Source organism: Stegodyphus dumicola, chromosome X1, assembly GCF_044657685.1.
Source record: "Stegodyphus dumicola isolate Sdum_Otavi_A_Nest chromosome X1, ASM4465768v1".
In the NCBI taxonomy this organism is placed as follows: domain Eukaryota; kingdom Metazoa; phylum Arthropoda; class Arachnida; order Araneae; family Eresidae; genus Stegodyphus; species Stegodyphus dumicola.
In genome coordinates, this window is record NC_140780.1 from 13,675,793 (window position 1) to 13,697,580 (window position 21,788).

The following is a 21,788-nucleotide window of genomic DNA, read 5'->3' on the forward strand; positions in this document are numbered from 1 at the left end:
ATATGAAACCGTAATTTATGAAATAACGAGCAATTATGATCTAAACCAGGGATGTCAAACTCATAGGTACACTTGGGCCAAACAAACAAGGTTTAACTTTAGACGGGCCGCCAAAAAAAAAAAAACCAATATTCATAGAAACGTAGATTTATTTCGAATAATACAATAATAAACCTATATATATATTTATATAGAAAAGAACAAGAAACATTTAATGTTTACATCCTGATACTTGACACCTCTTCTCTGCTATTATCTTTCCTATTTCGGGAGAAATTTTGTTTGCAGTGATAACTTTCAACGCTGACCCAAGGTGAGCATCATTAATACGGTTTCTAATAGAAGACTTATTACCTTTCATGACTGAAAATAACTGCTCGCACCAATAAGTGCTACCAAACATGGAAATAATTTCATATACGAATTTCCGAGTATTTTCAAACCTGGCTGGTAAATATTTGTAAAATTCAGGCACACCCACTTCAATGAATTTTGCTTTCAAATTTGAGTTGCATTGAATCTCGATCACCTCCATTTGCATATGGCTCGGTACTGAGTCAATACTTAGTGACAAAATCGAAGAAAACAAAAAAAAATTTGTCTTCGAGGGAACTAAAATCATTAAACCTCGCTTCAAATTCAGTTGTTAAATTTGCAATTTTTTCTGCGTATTTTTGATACGAACAAGTATCATCTAAACTTGATTTGTTCATGCTGCACGTCGAGAAGCGCGTCAAATCTTCATTTTTACGTTGTTTTTCCCAAAGAACTAGTTGACATTTGAATGCTTTAATTATGTCAAACATGTTCGTAATGATATGATCTTTTCCTTGTAACGATAAATTTAAATCGGTTAAGTGTTTGGTTATATCAACCAAGAAAGATAAATCTTGTATCCATATTAGATCGTAAAACAAACTTACGTCTTGATTTTTCGTTTTTAAAAACTGACATATTTCCTCTTTCAAATCCCAGAATTGTTTGAGAATCTTGGAGCAAGATAACCAACGTACCTCAGTATAGTAGGACAAACCCGAATATTTACTATCTAACTCACTTAAGAAAGCAGTGAATTGACGCTGATTTAAACCTCGAGATCTTATAAAATTTATAACTTTTTTTATATATGACAAAACATTCTCCATATTTATTACTTTCGTGCATAGAACTTCTTGATGTATAATACAATGCATATGATGAATGTTTGAACCGTGAATTTCACTAAGTTTTTTTCTTAGTAATGCTACGAAGCCCTTGTTTTTCCCGGTCATTGATGGAGCGCCATCTGTAGCTACAGAATTTAATTTTGCCAAAGGTAGATTGTATTTCTGCAGAAGTCCAAAAACACAAGTAAATATATCTTCTCCTGTGGTAGTACCAGGCATCGGTATTAGTTCCAGTAATTCCTCAAAAATGTTAAAATTCTTGTCACAAGAACGAAAAAACACTGCTAATTGAGCTTTGCCACTAATGTCCGTGCTCTCGTCACAGGCAATGGAGAAACTTTCGAAACTAGATGATTTTGCTTTGATCTGATCACTTAAATTCGCGGCTAAATCAGTAACTCTTTCCGCAACTGTATTTCGAGACAATGAAATTGATTGAAAAGCCTTCACATTTCCAGGACAAACAATTTCTCCAGCTTTCATTAGGCATTCCTTGATGAAATCACCATCAGTGAAAGGCTTCGAATGTTTAGCTATCAACTCGGACAAGACGTAACTTGCATGCACCGCCGCTTCACTTTCTTGCAATACTTTACTAAACATGGACTGTTGCTTTTTCACTCCTAACTTGAGCTCTTTCAACTTTTTTTCTCTCATTAATCCTTCGTAATTGTTATATTTCGATTTGTGTTGTTCGTAATGACGTTTAATATTATATAACTTTGGTACATTAATAGTATTATTACATATCAAGCAGATTATTTTATCTTTTATTTCACAGCAAAAATATTCTAATTCCCATTTTACTTGGAATATTCTATGTTCGTCAGAGATTTTTCGTTTAATTTTACTACCACTTGGTTTTGATATAGACATACTGAATACAAAGGGCTGGAATAAACACGGTTAACGTTAAAAAGTTAACAAAAATTTATTCTTTCCACAAGAGATAAATCAAAATGCTGAAATATTTCTTCAAAAATATTCTAACAATATCACAAAATGTCAAACGTTTAGCAAAAATCAATCAACGAAGCAGAGAAACTAATTCTATCTCACAGCGAAATCGCTACAAATCAATCAGAGCATTAAGTAAACAAACAGTTTGCTAGAACTACAGCTACTACTGAGATGAGTTGTTTGTTCTTGGCTTTTATAAGCTTTATAATTAATTTCTCGAATATACTGGAAACATCTATAAATATCTGGATTTTTGTGGATGGCAACAGCAATTACGAGATATTTATTTATTAGGTATTAAATGCACGCGCTGTTCTATTTTTAACCTTCCAACGCAGCTGTCTTTTCAAAAATCATCTGTGTTGCTAAGGCAACATGAAGCAAATCTAATTAAAATTCTAAAAAAAGAAAACTAACTAAATAAATAACTATGAAATCCGTAACTATATGAATTAAGTAATAATTAATAATAAAGCAAAGTGCATGCACATGCATGCACCAATATATCGTACAAAACTATGATTGGAAAACTGAGACCATGAGTTCGGCCACATTCGGCTATCGGAAGATGCACACAAGTTCTGAGTGCACGTGTCCCCCAAAAGCCGAAGGTAGCTGAACGCAAGCTACTCAGACGCATTTGTAATTTAAATAGTGTGTGTCAGCTCACTGTGAGTAATCTAACAACACTGAATAAATTATCGTTAATTACTTAGCAGTAAACATTTCATTGTTTTCTTCGTTGATATGTTATTTTATTATTATATATTATTATTTGCCGATATATTGGCCCGGCCGCAAAATATTTGTTGTGGGCCGCAAGTTTGACATCCTTGATCTAAAGGGTATCAAAATTTACAAAAAAAAAAAAAAAAAAAAAAAAAAAAAAGCTTAATATTCATTTGTTTACTTTAGTAAACATTTCTTTCAATGTAAGTTGCTTAAGTTGCTTCATTTTTTGTGCTAATACTTTCTCTTTAATTCTATAAAGAAACATAATTTCTTGTTCAGTTACAAAGTTCAGTTGTTCAAGTCCTGTAATTGCTGTGTCGAGAATACCGACCAACTTGTCAATCGAAATTTTTTCTGTTACTTTCTTCACTATCGGAAGCGCGCATGGGTAAGCGCTTTACTGGCTTTACGCACATGCGTAGCGGACGCATGCATCAAATGCTCAAAGTTTGTGGCTTTGAGGTTTGGATTATAGATCATTCCGGATTACAGACTTTGTACTGTATTTCATTCCAGTGCAGGTGATTGAAAAATACAAGATACTGATGGTCAGACAAGTTATAAAATCTCTTCTTGGTAAGTGTGTTATTTGCAAATTTATCATTTCCCCAAAAGACCAGTTGCTCCATTAACAGCTCTCCGAGTTGAACAATCAGCCCCATTTACGGTAACTGGGATCAATTATGCTGGTCTGTTATTTGTGAAAGATAGTAAAAATAAACAATATACTCTATTGATAACCTGTGCTATTACAAGAGGTGTTCATCTGGAACTAGTCAGTAATATGACAGACGCATTTTTGCTTGCCTTTCGACGTTTTTTACCTCGAAGAGGCTTGTGTTCTTTAATCTTTTCTGACAAAGCACATACTTTCAAACGTGCTGAACTTGAAACAAATTTGGTCATTAATGAATCATCCAAAAGTAAAACATTTTTACTCTGCTAACGGAATTAAGTGGGAGTATATTGCTGAAAGAGCAGCCAGCCTGGTGGGGAGGCTTTTATGAATATGTGGTGCGTTTCATGAAAGTCGCTCTACGGACAATCCTTGGAAAGTCATTTCTGACCACTGAGCAGTTGCAAAATCTTCTCATTTAAATTGAAGGGATGATTAACTTTTGGCGACTTTCCTACGTTGAAAGTGACTTAGTTGAACCGCATGCTTTAACTCCAGCACATTTCCTTTTAGGAAAAAGAATATCATCATTGCTTTTTGGGAGACCTTCACCTTGATTCAAATTTTTGTTCCAGGAATTCTTTGATACAGGCCTATAATTATCATGAAATCTTAATGAATTCCTTTTTGGTTCAGGTGGGGGAAAAAAAAAAAAAAGAATATTCGTTGAATTTAAGATCTGCCCATTCGAGGTTGATTAAGAATAATGTTCCTGAATTTAATGATAGTTTTAAATGTTCCCGAATTTAATGATAGTTTTAGTTAAGGAGAATCATTTAATCCAAAATTTTTGGAGATTGGGAAGAACCTTGAATTATTTCCTGGAAGCGATGGCAAGGAGAGGGTTTGCAAGGTAAAAACAGAGTCATAGGTTATCAGACGACCTGTACAACTTTTGTAAAATTTAGAACTAAAGTTTTATCTTTAGTGTTGATTTACAAATATGTATTGCGAGTATATCATTTTACAGCTGTTAATTATTTTTTGAACTATTCTGTTAAAATTTATAATTCTAGTAACATCCATGCACAAATTTAATTATTTAAAAAGTGCTTAAGTTCACATAGTTATAGTATGTTCTCTTAAGAGGCGGCCATTGAATAATCTTAAAAAGGTGACTATTGTTTTTCTGAATTTGGATAATGTTCCATTTAAATTCTCAGTTATTTAGATGATATATATTTTTTTCATTGTGTCTGAAACTCAAGTGTTTTTTTTTAGTATGAATGTATACTGTTTATATACAAGTTTGATGAACCTCTTGTGGTTCATGGTGGGGCAAGTTGTTAAAAATAAAATGATCATGCAATCAGATGACGTGAATTGTGGTCATCTGAATTCTTTCCTGGCAGGCCTCGCATTATTTGTTTATGAAAAAAAATCTTGAGAATTCTATGCAACAGTTTTTTTTCTTCTCGTATTAAGCTAGCTTATTATTTCCTTTTTCTCAGATTAATTACATTTGGATTTTTTCAGTCTAATATGTTTTTATATGTGATGTGAATAAAAATAAGAAAAAAATGGACAACATGTTCTTTATGCAAGAATCTCATTTAATTTTCTAGTGATATTACTAATTTTTTTCAAATAATTTTTTCCCCCAACAGACTGCACCTCTTTCACTCTATATAGATTAATCAGATAAACAACATAAAAAATTATTCAGCCTTCTTTTAAAAAGATTAAATTATGTAAAGCATTTATCATAGAAATTTACGAATACAGTATGGCAATTACCACCCAAACTCACCTGCAGTGCCAAATGTAAGACGGTTCATCATGATTTTTTCAAGTTCTTTATAATTTTTCTGCAATACTAATTTTTTTACATCTTCTGCAGTAGAAAGACCCTGGGAAAATAAAGAGATTAAGTTAAGTAAAAATTAGTAAGTAAAAATTCTCTTTAGATAGACAGTACATTAAAATTTGCTAAAAATCATCCTCTGACTAAAATAATTTAAATTCCTTACTTAACAGTCGATTCAAAGGAAATATTTGAATGTAAATATATAAAATATTCATGCAGAAAGAAATATGTCAACATATTTGATTAGTACATAAAACAATGTGGCTTACAAAATGCACCACTTGATTTAACAGTATTTCATATTTTTTATTTCATTGTTTCTCTCTTAAATGCTACCAAAAAAAAAATTACACCATAATAAAATTAAGTTCTAACTTGCATCAACATCTTTTTGGAAGGACCACTCCTTGCCTTGATGAAATTTATAAAGAAAATTCAACTACAAAGCATTTCAGATTTTTAGACAATTATTACTTAAAAATTCAACTTAATCTTTGAAAATCTAAACACCATTTTTAAAACTGCTAGCTGCATTAAAGAATATTTATATATCAGTCATATATTAATTTCAGGTAAGCTGTCTAATAAAATGCTCCTTTTTGAAATAAATTGCTCCGAAAAAAATCACAGAATCAAAATTTTATTCTTACCATACTAAAAACAAAGGTAACGTACCATAAGTATTTAATGAAAATAGTAATAGCACACTTTAAATATACATAAAAATGTACACCTTCCGAAAGCTTTCTCCAAGAAATATTAGCAGTTTCATGGGTAACTATTGTTTATATCGCACATCCATTAAGATGGGCAACTATCAGATGGATCGCTTATCACAAGGTGAAATACCAAATGTCAGACTTAACAGTATCCAAAATCAGTTTGAAAGTGATTTGGTATCAATGAGACTGCATCCTAATTAACTAATAACAATTCCCTGTATACTTTTGTTGTTGTTCCTTCTCCTGATTTGAACTAAAATTTAAATCACATGTATGAATTCATCATGAACAAGAGGAAAAGAGGCCTGTCATTAGCCACGGCCTTGTGCACCTTACAGGTGAAACTAAAATTTTGCCCCATCCACAGCCAAATTTTGATCAAGAGCATTGTGGGGATGAAACATTGGATATCTGACCCAATCTCTTTGTCATCAAGCCCTAAATGTGACTTTTGGCTCCATGGAATTTTAAGTGCATCCATGCCGCAAACACACTATATATTTACAAATAATCCTGTCTTCTTATGATTCATTCTTGAAACCCCATGATATAGCAGCTTGCTCTGTTAACCATACACGGAATAAAGCAGATTATACATGTAAGATTATATATGTAAGATTGATCAATTATGACAGACATAAAAGCTATAAGGCGGTTTATTGACAAATGTTTGTTTGCCTACTCTTTCAATATAAGCAAATTTAGAGGTATATTATTACATAAAAAATGCAGCGAAGTACCGAAAAAGGACTCCTGCTACATAGAACAAATCATGTTGTTAATAAATATTTGTTAAATATTACTTTTTATTAGTATCAGTGTTGAAAAATAGAGGGTGCCACAACTCCATTTGGGCTGATAGTCGATTTTCATTTTGGGGAGCATTTAAATTTTCTGCATTAAAGTGGTTATTGTTTCACCTCTGGAAATGAAGTAACACTTCCAGAGTCACCATGATGCAAATCATTCATCAAATCATCATTCCTATGGCAGAAAAAAAGCATCAACTATATTCAAATATTTTGCAAACCTAAATAGGTTTATGGTCATTACACAAATTTTTTCATGGCATTTGCTGTCGATTGTCTGCACAGTTGAACAGGTTTTACTAATGTATATACTCCCTTGGCCAAACAATTTAGAACAGAATATTGAATGTCTTCAATAAACTTGACTTCGGAATAGTAGACTCTGGAAACCAGTACGAACAATCCCTCCCACAGTCCTTCAGCTAATGAGTTAGTATATTTAACGAAAAATTTCTCTAGCACAATGTTTGGCTCTCTGCTAAATATAACTCAAATTATTTGATCAATACAGTACAAAGTCCGTAATCCGGACTCGTCGGGACTTCATTGATTCCGGATTAGGACTTTTTCTGGATTGTAGATCATCAATTTAAATCTGGTAGGATGGCATGCAGAAATTATACAATTAAAAATATGAAACACTAATTTATGAAATAAAGAGCAATTATGATCTAAAGGGTATCAAAATTTACAAAAAAGAAGCTTAATATTTATACACTGTATAAAAGGCACAGCATCGAAGTGGAAGCAATTTGTTCCAGAGTATTAGAAATTCAAGAAACTAAAGAGCCCATACACTGTATAGGTAAAGATAATCCTGCAGACTTGTTAACAAGAGGATTAACCAGAAAAGATTTGTTAAATTCAGAAAAAAGAAAAAAAAAAATGGTGGCAGGGCCCAAAATGGTTATTGTACCCGGAAGAGTACTTTGCCCAAGCCAAAGAGATTTGAATATGATTCAACAGACCAGGAGATTGAAGCTGAATATAAAGCTTTAGCTCCGCAATTGTTTCCAAACAGGTAACTGATGTTAATAGGTTTAGTTGCATATGCAAACTACTGAAGGTGATTTCTTGGGTATTATGGTTTGTTGATGTTCTTAGGAGGAAAACTAGTATAATGGGTCCTCTTATTACCGAAGAATATAATCGTGCTGAACAGTTTTCGGTAAAAACTGTTAAAAGGACGCTTTTCCCTGTGGAAATTAATTGTTTGAAGAATGGCAAGCCTTTACCAAAAAAGACTCTTGAGTTGCTATACTTAATCCCATTTTTAGATTATGAAGCTGTATTGTGAATGACTGGAAGGCTTCAGAAAACTCCTTTATCTACGGATGAAAAACATACTATTATACTACTGTCAAAATCTAAACTCCCTGAATTACTGATTTGGGAAGCCCATAATACAGTACAAAGTCCGTAATCCGGACTCGTCGGGACTTCAGCGATTCCGGATTATAGATCATCAATTTAAATCTGGTAAGATGGCATGCAGAAATTACACAATTAAAAATATGAAACCGTAATTTATGAAATAAAGAGCAATTATGACCTAAAGAGTATCAAAATTTACAAAAATAAAAGCTTAATATTTATTTGCTTAATTTAGTAAACATTTCTATCAATGTAATTTATTTATGTTGCTTCATTTTTTGTGCTAATACTTTCTCTTTAATTCTATAAACAGACATAACTTCTTGTTCAGTTACAAAGTTCGACTGTTCAAGTCTAATTGCTGTGTTGAGAATACCGACTAACTTGTCAATTGAAATTTTTTCATTTTCAACAACATTCGCTGTTACTTTCTTTACTATCGGAAGCGCGCATGGGTAAACGCTTTACTGGCTTTACGTGTATGCATAGCGGACGCGTGCATCAAATGCGCATGCGTAAGTTTGTGGCTTTGAGATCCAGATTATAGATCATTCCGGATAATGGATGTCCGGATTAAGGACTTTGTACTGTACTATCAATAAATAACGAAGGAAGAGTTATGCAAAAACACAGAAAGCTCATTCAATACTTTTTCTTAGAGTGTTAGAGATATTTTAAAATTGCCTTAGTTACCAACTTTGAACCACTCGACGTAAAATCTTGAATGCTTAACTAATATTTACTTTAGGATAACTTATAGAGCTTAAATCATAGAAAAACAATGCCTTCAAATTTTACTTATATTTTCTGAACAATCTTATATATTCAGCACTTCATAAAGCACAACTAAAATGCATTTAAAATAGTCTTTGAAATTCAGAACTGTAGCTAAGGTTTCTAGCATCCGGGAACAAGTGAAGATTTCGAGTCTCTCCTGTTTTCTAAGAGTGGGAAACATTTCATTTTAAAAATTCATAACATCATTTTGTATCCACTGATTAGTGTGCCCAAGGACAGATGCCCCTTCTTCTAGCTACTCCCCTGTTCAAATATTAGGGATATGCTGTTTTCTATAACAGATTCGCTAAGGTAAATTTCATTTCTTCAATAATTCTTAGAATGCGATGCTTCTTGTTGAATATTTCAATATCATTTCGTGCATCACGTAACATTTCGTGCATATACACTGATCAACATGATAACTACCCCACATTTTTCAATGAACGTGTCTGGATGACTTGGAGGGCACATGATTAACTAAGAATGCCATTTAACTGCTGCTGGAGAAGGTAAGGACTCATTATTGCACTTACTTTTGCAAGTGAGGGAAAGGCTGCTGATCTAAGCGAATTTGATAGAAGGCAGATTGTAATGGCCGGAAGACTTGGAACAAGTATCTCCACGACTGGCAGGCTGGTCAGGAACTGCCGTTGTTAGTATTTATGCAAAGTGGATAAATGAAGGTGAAACTAGCAGTAGACACTGAGATGTTGAATGTCCACGCATCATCAGAGAAAAATATGTTTGAGACTGTCCTGCTTGGTACAACAAAATCGTCGGCAGAGTAGCTCAGCTAACAGCCCAATAAAATGCTTGTCCCCAGTTTTAGAAAACCCAGTTCTGGGGACATTGTTGGATATGGAACTACACAGCAGATGTATTACTCATGCCTCTGTTGACCAAGCGTCACTGTCAACTACACCTACAGAGGACCCGGGGACATCGAGACTGGATCATAGATACGTGGAAGACATTTGCCTAGTTGGACTCATCATGATTTCTCATTAATCACGTCGATGGTCGAGTCAGGGTAAGCCATCATCCCAGCAAACAGTTGCTTCCCGCCTCCCCTGTACAGCATGTCATACACAGGCTGCTGGGCTTTGCTTCAGAAAACATTTTGATGGACAGCTATGGGCCCCTTAGTTGTGGTAGAACAGACCACGAAAGCTGTGGACTTTCTGAACATAACTGCAGATCAGTTGCCCCTTACATAGCATAGGTCTTCTGAACTGGAAATGGAATCTTTAAACCATTAAAAATTCAAAAAGTTAGAAATATAAAATAATAAACAATTGCAACCTAATTTTTGTATTCAGAATCCAGTTTAGCACCTGAAATAATTTTCAGAAAATTACAATAAGTCTGCTATTTTAAAAATTCATCTCCAGAAATTCAAGATGCACAACATAAAACCTGATATTAAAAATAAACTGTATATGTTGCGTTGAATCTACCTAAATATCATTTCATTCAGTCATTCTCACCTTTAAATTAAATCTGACTCTATTCTATAACACTTGAAAAGAAATATTTTAAATAAACAATTACATTTTCTTGCTTAAGAAAGTCAAACTTTATTTGCTTACACACTTGGTAGCAATAATTAGCAGGTAGCAATGAATAAATAGATGGCTATCTCGTTGAACACAAATCAGAAGCTTGAAATAACAGCACAAACTTGATGATCACCTCAAAAAATTAAAACTTCCTTTGTCTTATTGCACTAATAGAAAATATGTGGGCTCTAGGGTAGAATTATGTGCCCTTCAATTGGCAACAAATTTTGCTAAATTTTGACACTGAAACCACTTTTCTGGTTACCACGATAGTTTTAACTTGGTTTCAACTTCCTGATTTTAAGTGAAAATACACCAACTACCAATAAGTATTTGGACACCTGTGATAGAAAAGAAAAACTAACTTTATTCAAAATCAATAGTTGGTAGAGCCTCCACAAGAGGTAATTACAGCATGGACCCTCCGGGGCATACTTTCCACAAGTCTTTGTATGACAGCTAGTGGTATTTTCTTCCACTCGGCTTGGAGAACACATAGAAGTTCCTTCACCGATTTTGCACGGGTAGTGCACCCCCGAATTCGGCGATGCAACTCGTCTCAGAGGTTCTCGATAGGGTTCAGGTCTGGACTCTGGGAAGGCCAGTCCATTCGATGAACTCCAATGGCATCATACCAAGCCTTGGTTAACGTCGAAACATGACAACCGGTATTGTCGTCCTGAAAGTAACAGGGGTCCAACCCGTAAAACTGCCACAACGTAGGAAGCACATTGTCATCCAAAATAGTGCAGTAGGCATCGGAGTTGAGCTTACCATGAATGGGGACCTAGGGTCACAGCCCATACCAGGAGAAACACCCCCAGACCATAATTCCACCTCCGCCGAACTTGACTGTTGGCACAATGCATTCTGGCAAGAGACGTTCTCCAGGTAGACGCCAGACCCAGACCCTGCCATCCGAACGGTAAAGGGTGAACCTTGATTCGTTACCCTAAAGAACCCGTTTCCACTGATCTACGGTCCAATTTCGATGTGCTTTGCACCACATTAACCGAGCAGCACGGTTGGACTTTGTGATCAAAGGCTTATGGGCAGCAGCACGACCATGAAAAACAAGCAGATGTGCTTCCTTACGAATGGTATTCATTGAAACAATACTCCTAGATGCCTGTTGAAACTCCTCGCGGATGAGGGCTATCGGTTGGGTGCGGTTCTTCCAAATTTCTCTGAACAGCACTCGTCGGTCTCTATCCCCCAGTTTTGTTGGTCAGCCGACTCGGGGCACGTTCCGACAATCACCGCTCACCTTCCACTTCTTAATCACATAGGCTACTGTCGATATTGGGTACTTCAGATCGCTAGATATGTCTCTTAAGGATCGGCCACATTTGTGATACCCAATAATTATACCTTTCTCGAAATCAGAGAGCTCCGAACTGCAAGGCATCTTGCATGCGACTAAAGCCGATGCTGTTTCCGACACGATATATACCGGCGGAGTCCATGGCATACCTTTGGACCGCAGATATCGTCATTTTCATAGGTGTCCAAATACTTATTGGTAGTCAGTGTAGATTGATGTGTCCCTTTGCGGCACACCTAAAAATTTCCTTCTGTGCGCACAGAAAAATTGAATGAAAAAGAATTTATAGGTTACTCTGAACATTCATTATTTATAGTAGATGGCAGCTCAACACAAACCAGTCCATATATTTTAGCTATGCTTAGTTTTTTAAGACCCTCATTTTTCAAAGAAATCTTACAGATTTTTTTTTAGGGTATAAAAGAAATTGTTTGAAAAGAAATTTCTATGTTATTTTTTTGGCTGTATGCTAATCTCCTTATTCTATATTAGTTTCAAATTTTTACCCTGAAACCTTGCCTAAAATCAAACGGCGAAACCTAGGTGTGCCCAGACCGGGTTTATCTAGGACATCTGAGGATAATCTAGGACAACTGAGAGTCTGTATTCTTTGTTTCTCTGCTTTTCATCGGTCAGTTCATTGACAACAATGCTCGTTTCAGCACTCTTTTTGAAGCTCTATTCAATCAGTGTGCCACTTTGGGCACATCCACAGAATTAAAACGATAAGTGCTATCTTCACAAAATTTTACTTGTGTACTCCTCTAGGCCTTATTAGACTGCCTACTTTCTTTTTTTTTTATCAAAACTCCTACTTTAAAAGTAGTGTGCCGGAAAGGGTTAAGGCAGTGTGCAGTACCTAGTTTATGCAATTCTTCGATGCTAAAGTGAAAATAGATTGATGTGTTCATGGACATGGAGTTTGTGCAATTCTCTGACTTCTTATTTTGGTTTTGTGTAGCAGCGATCCTTACATTGTGCCTCCCTAGTGGCGATCTTGGCGAAAAAAAAATCTAAAAAAAAAGTGGGGGCACCCACTTGTAACCTTTTACCAATTTGTGAATGGGAAATATTTGCTGATATAACATTGTTTACAACACAGTTAATATTAAAAAGTAGTAAAGAATCGTTAAATAGTTACTCTGGAAAATAAGCTTACAAAAGAAACACAATAAAAATGGAACTATAGAGTGTTACAACCAGAAAAAGAAATGCTTTTAGTCAAGCTGTCATTACTTTTATAAGAAAAAAATTGCTCTTCGAAAACAGATGAAGAACAAAAAAGAAAAATGCCATTTTACATCTAGGACTTATTAGCGTACAGCTGGTGAAACAAATATGAAATGCTGAATTACTTCAAATAACACTAAAGACTTCTAAACAACTTTACATGACTTTTGCAGAAATTTTCTTGCTCTTGAAGGAAGACACAGGTCTCCGGTGAAGATCCCCGTCTGATCGCCCTTGAAAGCGATAACATTTTCAAAACCTATCCCAAGCTAAGGTTGCTTTCTCACTTAACTCCAAATCTTACATTGGCATGCTTCTCTTCCAATTTGAGATAATCTCTTTCTCAAGTTACATTTTTACATAAAACACTTCATAATTACATTTAATGATTAATGCATATCAATCATAAAAAGGTTTGTACATGTTATTTCACAATTATCACTTCGGAATACATACTACTAAGAGTTCGAAATGAAAGTTGAATTTCAATGCTAAGCATATAAAATGCATCATTTCTGCTTTAGTAACCAATAAAAGATTACAAACTGCTTAGTGATTTCCTAAAAGAGATACAATCTCTTTCCATATTTTATGATTACACTGTATTTTTTAAACGTGCAGCAAATTCATAGCATCTGAATAAAACGAAATGTGTATATATAAGTCTTTATCAAAGATTAGCTTATTTTTTCAAGGAAGGGACATAAACTCACAGTGTAATTTCAAAATAACATCTTCATTGCACTTTACTTCTCTAATGTTTATCACTTACATAAAATTACAGCCTGTTCATGTAAAACAGTGAAAAACTTGAATCACACTCATACTTAGAACTAAGTGAACGGGAATTTACAGTAAAATACAGTAAACTAATTCTTAAATTTTAACATTTTACTGAAACGCAATATTAACGCAAAATGCGCACCACAGTAAACAGAAGATAATGAAAGAAAGACCTTATTACTGACATCAAAAGCAGAAAAAAACACCGATTTACATGAAATCGGAAAACTACAAAATGAAAGTTCACTTTACATTTTCTGCGACAAATAGATATAACAATTTAATTTTAGAAAGGGGATTAAATTGTGCAATAATTCGAAAACATGTATTCAAATACTTAGATTACTTGAAGCAATAATAATCATTTTATTCTCGAATATGTATATATTTAAATAAAGCTTTCACAGAAAAATATGAAAAAGTAGGCATATTTGCTCTCATAAAATACAAAATAAACTACTAAAAGTGGGAAAATAATTGGATTGCTTGAACAGAATCGCACATCCCCCTCCAAGAACGGACTATCTCACTAGCACTGAAGCATCATGAAATATATATAAATTTAATAAAGGAATGTAAAATTACAAATCCCACCTCAGCATACGTTAAATATTCTTCGATTGTGTCATCCAACTTTATACTAAAACCCGAAGCAATTTCCAACGACATGACGAAAATAGCTCTAACACAACATAAACCGCAAGATAAACTGATTTTATTAAAGTGCAAGGAACGAACTTTTGAAAACCACTATTAGTGCACCGTGCGAATGAGCCTTTGCACTTCGAGAGTGAGAAATAGGGGCGAAGTGCAATGTTTATCACGGCAACTGCTCTTGCATTGCAAAATCGACCACGCTTTCGAGACACGCCTTTTGTAAATACATTATTATCATGGTAGATTTTGCAGCCAACCCCTGGTCGGCGCTAAATCCCCAACCGCGAACGTAGTTCACGTGACACATGCCACTCTGTCATAAAATTGCAGATGCCTTATCTCAACTACTACTGCTCATCTGCAATGTTATCAGTCTGTTCGCTTAAGAATCACATCTTACCCGTGGATTTTATTTCTGTCTTGGACATTTCGAGGCATTCCCATTACTTTATTGCACTATGATTTACGATGAAGATCTTATTTTATTCTCGAGTGTCAAGATTTAGAAAATATTTTTTACTAGGCATCTGATAAGCAATCTAAGGCTAAAAGAAGAAGGTATGGGAGGGGATGAGAAGAGAATCTGGTCCGCGCTAGAGCTACTACAGATACTACTAGAGATTTATAGTAGCCTCACTCCGCGCTAGCGTCGGATTATTAGGACAAGGAGGATATTTTTCCGAGAACAGCCATGACGCCAAACAAGGGGCATGATCAAGGAAGGGTTCAATTACGAAGCTCATAGGCTTAATGCCTTTATCCCCACATCATCAAAGATTAAATAATTATCATCAAAATTAGGGTTCTCAAAGAGGTAAAATTTAGTGTCGAATTGTCAAAATAACAGAAGATAAACTGCCTTCCACAGTGGAAAAAAAAAAGGCAAGAACACTGAAGGACTAAATTAATTTAAAAAAGGGGGGAAACAATTTATTATGGTAGTGTAAGACTCTCCACTGTGTATCTTAAGTTTCAGTTGAATGTGAAGAATCTTAAGAACAAGTATGCGAATAATCGCTTAAGTTCGTGAGATAGAAAACAACAAGTGAGAAGGGTGAAATAACCCTTTATTATTCCAACTAAAGTTCGACAGAACTCCGTCTTCGAGTTGTACAATAAAGCCGACACTCGGGCTTGAACTTAGGAAACTAAGAATTAAAACTTAACTAATCTTAACTAAAAGGATATAGCCGAAACTATCAAGATACTAACGGAGTTAGCCCCTTAACGCTAATTGACTTCGAACCCGAGCGTAACAATAACTTAAGAGAGAGTAGTCTAAAAAGGCGGACGCGTGCTAGCCAGAATCTCTGGTTCTCTCTGACTAAGCCAGTAGAACTTCGCGGTTAAACACTGCTCTTCCTCAATTTGCATTCAAACGTGATTCTAAAACTACGTTCTGGCCGGAAGTGGTAAGTTGAAATTAAGAAGCGATAGGAAAGGAAGTTTCACTCAAAATTTAACTGTTAATTAAATTAACATAATCCTTTCATAACTCCCGACCAGACTTAAAATTGTCGAAAATTAAAGGTCTCTAAACGACCTTGTTTAAGACTTTAAAGTCTAAAAACTTTCTAACGTTAAATGTAACACTTGTAACTCTTTGCACTAACTAGAACTCATTAACTAATTTTTCTGTGCGCTAAAAAGATGAATTCCTGAACATATTTCCCAAAATGAGGATGATCACGGCACAATTACTAAGTATTTGGATGATAAATGTATTGATTATTAGACATTTAGCGAGAAATTTGAGAAACCAATTAAAATGCTTGTCTTTCAGGTTCAGATAAGAAATGATCCAGATGTTTATCGGATTTATGAGATTAAGAATATTATGTTGTTTAATGTAACTATTGAACCACTTAAATTTAAGGTACAATGCCACAATTGCGGGCATTTCAACCACTCGTCAGAAGTCTGCAAATTGACATCTCCTTGTGTTAAATGTGCCGGCCCGTACCGAGCGGAAAATTGTAGTCCACAACATTTTGAAACGCTGCAATTTGTGTGCAAACTGGTCACACTGCGAATTACAGGGGTTGTGCTAAATTTCTGAGAAATGTTAAAAAAGCAATCCAAAACTCTAACGATAAAGTCATTCCAACACAGCCGAAAACCGGCACTTTTACCACTTCTCTTGGCATATATTATCCTAATACTGTGAGAAATACTAACAGTTCTTGTGAGAAATCTACCTCTGAGCTAAAGTTTGGCGTGCTCTTAGATGTTCTTAAAGACAAAATAAAATTTATTATTGAACTCAAAAACTTATGTAACGGACTTTCATTATTTACCATAATTAGAAAAGCTGTTGCAAGGTGGCCTGAATTACAGGCAACAGATAATTCTGTTGACAAATTATTCACACTATACTATCACAATGGTTTCCGCTGCTCAAGCTCAATGAACAAAGAGTGCGGTCAAGGTGAAGTAACAGTTTGAAATAAAGTGTGGTCTTGATGTAACTATGTGTCTCCCATCCCAGAGATAGTGGGTTCGAAACCCGACCGTGGGAGTTATTTTTAAACTTCGTGCAATTCCATAAAATTTATTCATTAAAAATTACTATATTAAATTAGAAGTAATTAAATAAAAACAAATAATAATTAAAAATAATGACGTACTAAATAATTAAATAAGTAAAACATAATAACGCTGATGTAATTCCAAAACATGTGCTTCATGGGGAAAATAAATGCCAGAAAATAAAAACTTTGAAAACATATTGTCATTTCCCCAAAAAAACAAAAAACAAAAAAAAAAAAAAAAAAAAACCATCCCCACAAAAATGAAACATTGAAAAAAATGGCTCTTGCCACGAAATAAAAACGAAGACATATGGGGGCCCCAGTCTTCACACCGTCGAGATGGAAGAACAGTTCCTTTTTTGCGATCCACTCGACAGAGACCGAGTTTGGTGTCATCGTCTTGATCATTACAGAGATCGACGCGTGTGAAATTTTTCCGTCAGCTGTGTAGCTGCCGTTTAAGTTTCTGACTGACAGACAGACAGACAAAGTAAGACAGATGTCTTGTTTTGCACCCGCTAAGTCTTTCTGCACCGATGGGCGAAAAATCAAGCAAAGGTGCGAAGGAAAGGTATATAGAAAGGGGGGCAATTTTGTATTTGAGGAGAGTAAAAAGGAACTTCGTACATTTTGTACTTGTTCGAAAGGCCAGGAAGAAAAGATGGGACAAAATAAAATTTAAAATAAATGGCCCAAAAATAATAGAGGGGAAAAAAGGCCTATAGAAAGAAAAGGAAAAGTAGAAAATATCCTAAAATACGACTGTGTCCATGAGTGTAGCTAAAAGGAGAAGAAGCTGTCTTCATTTACAATAAATAGTGTCTCACAGGTGTGTGTGTGTAGTGAGTGTGTTTGGTAATGGTGAATAGTGAGTGTGTTTGGTAATGGTTGCTGGGAAAAAAAATATTGACAGTGTTAAAATGCTTCGTATCAAGGTATTTAGCATGGAATACAAAGTAATATGTGTGCTTGCATCCTGAGACATCAACAAAAGTCATCAAACAAAAGTATATATTAATTTAACTAAAGTAATTTATGCTATTTCCGTTCCCAAAATTTTCATACATTTTTCAAAAAACAGTAGCAGACAAACAACATAGAACCGTATACAATACAAGACCACAACCGCACACACACAATATATATATATATATATATGTGTGTGTGTGTGTGTGTGTGTGTGTGTGTGTGTGTAAATTGCAGAGTATATGTATTAAAATCACAAATTAGACATAGTATTTATTAATTTAACTATCATAATTTATTACAAGATTAATTATTTTACTATCATAATTTATTACTTGTTAATTAATGCTAGTATAACACAATGAGGCATACTGTTATTTATATAAGCTCATAGTTCTAAGAATTTATTTAAGGCAGTGAAGAATAATACATCCCTTACATATGGACATTTAACAGACAGCAAGGAACAGTATGAGAAAAAAATCGGTGAGGTATAATATTATTTAAAGGTGAAAATATATTTAAGCAATCTAAAAAAAAAGAGAAACCAGAATATCAGAGAGGGAAGTAGCGCGATGCCCCGAATCCCCAATTTTCCCTCTCACGAGATTCCTCAAAACAAGATAAGGTGGGGTGGCCTTTGTAAGTGGTGACAGATGTGAACTGATAATGTTGGCGTCTCTTTGGAATTGTAACCACAAAGGAAGCCACTAGCAATGAGCAATTTCAAGTATTGTGTAATGCTAAAAACTGATGAAAAATTAAACTTTATTGATTTAAAGGCACTTATTTATAGAAATTTGATTTAGTTTAGCTGAAAGAAGGGTACTTAACTTAAAATTCCAGGCTTTCGTAGTATGTCCTCACATTGTCCGCTGTTTCATTCTCATCAACATCGGAGCCGAAAATCTTTTGAAAACCTGTAGGTTTTGTAGAAAAAACACTATTTCAAAGTAATTTAATTGAGAATCACTAAGAAGAAAGGAATGTTTTACACTTTTTTACAGAGCGCTGCCAACGTGCAGCCTCTTGCTTCAGTGATCGCAGCGCCCTCCAAGTTTCTGACTGTGGTTTAGAGCTAAACTGAAGGCGGTGGAAATCACGGATAGTTTTTGGAAGTGTGAGTAATGGACATTTTAAATTCTTAAGGTTTGCAAAAAACTCGAGTGCTTCACGAAAGAAATAAATTTGATGCTGCCGATTCTACTTTTATTGGATTATTTCCACTTAAAGGACTCGTGAACAAACTAAGGCCATACTTTACCGGAGCATCCACATCAAAGACAGCAACAACTCCTGAATTAAAGGTAAGGAATAATTCGTTTGTTTTCATATCTGTATGGTATAGGCTTCTGCTATTGATCTAACACATAAGCAATTCCTTAATTCAATTTTAGTGAAAACAATATATTTGGTGTTTTCATTATTCACATGTAAAGAAGTGCTTACTTTTAATTTAAATTGTAATTTTTAATCTAATGCATATATTAATATAATTAATTTCATGTTCTGATGAGTAATTTATAAATTTTATGTTTTAAATTATAATGTATTTGCCTCTACTTTTATTTTAATTTGCAATGTATAAAGATGTAATACATTAAAGAATAGGCAGTATATATTCAACTTATGCACATCCTAAATTCAACATTCATATTAAACTGCTTTGAGTTAATTTTAGAATCTCCTGTATAACAAGTTAAATTCCTATATAATTTTCAGTTAAATTAAATTGTTGTAAATATTGTAATGCATGATTTATAATTATATATCAAATTTTTTATGTGACCTACCTTTAGATATTACATCAGTTTTGCGTATTTTTTATTCAGATTTAAAAAGTGTTTGCTTTTGGTTTTATGTGATTACGGCAAAGCCTCGAGGGCCATCTGCTTAAGGTAAGGTTGACTTCATGGAGGAATACGTGGGGAAACCATGAAAACGCCCATGCAGCCAGCCCGTTCTCAGGATTCGAACCACGGACCGAACTATCATTTTTCAGCGTTTATACCGCTCGGCCGCTGTTGGGATCGATTTGAAAAGAGTATAAATAGGGATATGTACTGCAATTTATTTCACTGCATATGTTAATATATTTATAATACAGTTATATATATATAGTTATTTATTTATTTAAAACAGGTTTTTGTGTACTTTAAACTTTTACGCCTCTGGAAGTTACCAGAGATATGTTGGTAATGGCAGAAATATCGGTAATGACGCCTATGCAGCCAGCCCATTCGCTGCATTCAAACCGCAGTACCAGTGTTCAGCGATTTTACCACTCGGCCACTAGTGGGGTCGACTTAGAAAGGGTGTAAATATGTACTATAATTTCTTTCACTGCATACGATAATATATTTATAATACAATTATATATATCTGTATAGTTATTTATTTATATAAAGCAGGTTTTGTGTGTTTAAAACTTTTATGCTTCTAGAGGCTATCAGAGATACGTTGGTAATGACGCTCATGCAGCCAGCCCGTTCACGGGATTTGAGCCTCGCACCAAACAACCAGTGTTCAGCTATTTACCGCAGGGCCGCTGGTGAGATCGATTTAGGTTAGGTTAGGTTAGGTTATTTAATTACGGCAAAGTCTCGAGGGCTATCTGCCTAAGGGGAGGGACGCTTTCGTGGAGGACTTTCTAAGGGAAACTGGCTCGTATACACGTTACACATGGGGAAAACCACGAAAACACCCACGCAGCCAGCCGTTCGCAGGATTTGAACCTCAGACCGAACTACCAGTGTTCAGCGACTTTACCGCTCGGCCGCTGGTGGGCTGAGATCGATTTAGAAAGGGTATAAATGGGAATATGTATTGCAATTTCTTTCACTGCATATGTTAATATATTTATAATACAGTTTTACATATATGTATATAGTTATTTATTTATTTAAAACAGGTTTTGTGTGCCTTAAACTTTTATGCTTCTGGAAGTTACGAGAGATATTTTGGTAATGAGAGATACATAGAAGAAAGAAATTGGTCAGAAATATTCCAGTTGGCGTATTTGAGAAGTTACAGACGCTATTTTTTCTGGTATTTTTACCAAATGGATAAAATTTACAGTAAAGAGTTTGCAACGAAACAAAATAAAATTACAATTCAATCGAAAGTTTGGATTTCCTGATGTCATCGGCGCTGTAGATGGTACCCACGTATCTATAATTGCATTTAATGACACAGAAGAATGCTAAGTTACATTTATATAAACAGAAAATCCTTTCATTTGCTTAATGTGCAGTTATGTAATTTTTCCTTCCATTTTATATAATACACTGCTCGAGATTGAAAATGCAACACCAAAAAGGAGGGGTCAGAAATTTATGCAAATTTTAGAGTAGACGCACGTCACTGAGTTATGCGAATGATGTGAAATGCGCAGCTCTCCACGCCCGTGAAGTAAGATATACGGGAAGGAACGTGCAGAGTGGGCAATATTCATGTCGTTATTTCTGCCAGACGAATTATCGAAGAAAGTTGGTTTTTGTCCCGGAGGATACGTGTAATAGGAGAGAATGCCAGGCCGCCGTCAACGAAGGCATTTCCAGCTAGACGATTTTACGAGGGGTATGGTGATCGAACAGAAGGGCGGGTCGGTCCTTCATATCGCAGCTGATACCCACATGGATGGAAGCACGGTGCATCGACTATGGCGAAAATGGTTGGGATAAGGAAGTGTGGGAAGGAGGGGTGCAGGTGA

At 34.8% G+C, this 21,788-nt stretch overlaps 1 protein-coding gene across 1 annotated transcript in view; it reads right to left on the minus strand.

Moving 5' to 3' along the window:
- Pgm2a (phosphoglucomutase 2) overlaps positions 1-14,754 on the minus strand; it is a 156,614-nt gene extending 141,860 nt beyond the window's left edge. The window contains exons 1-2 of the mRNA XM_035366369.2: positions 14,517-14,754; positions 5,285-5,384 (exon numbers count right to left, since the gene is read on the minus strand). Coding sequence (XP_035222260.1) covers positions 5,285-5,384; positions 14,517-14,591 — 175 coding nt within the window. The 5' untranslated portion in view covers positions 14,592-14,754. The remainder of the gene's footprint in view (positions 1-5,284; positions 5,385-14,516) is intronic.
- Between the last annotated feature and the right edge of the window lie 7,034 nt (positions 14,755-21,788).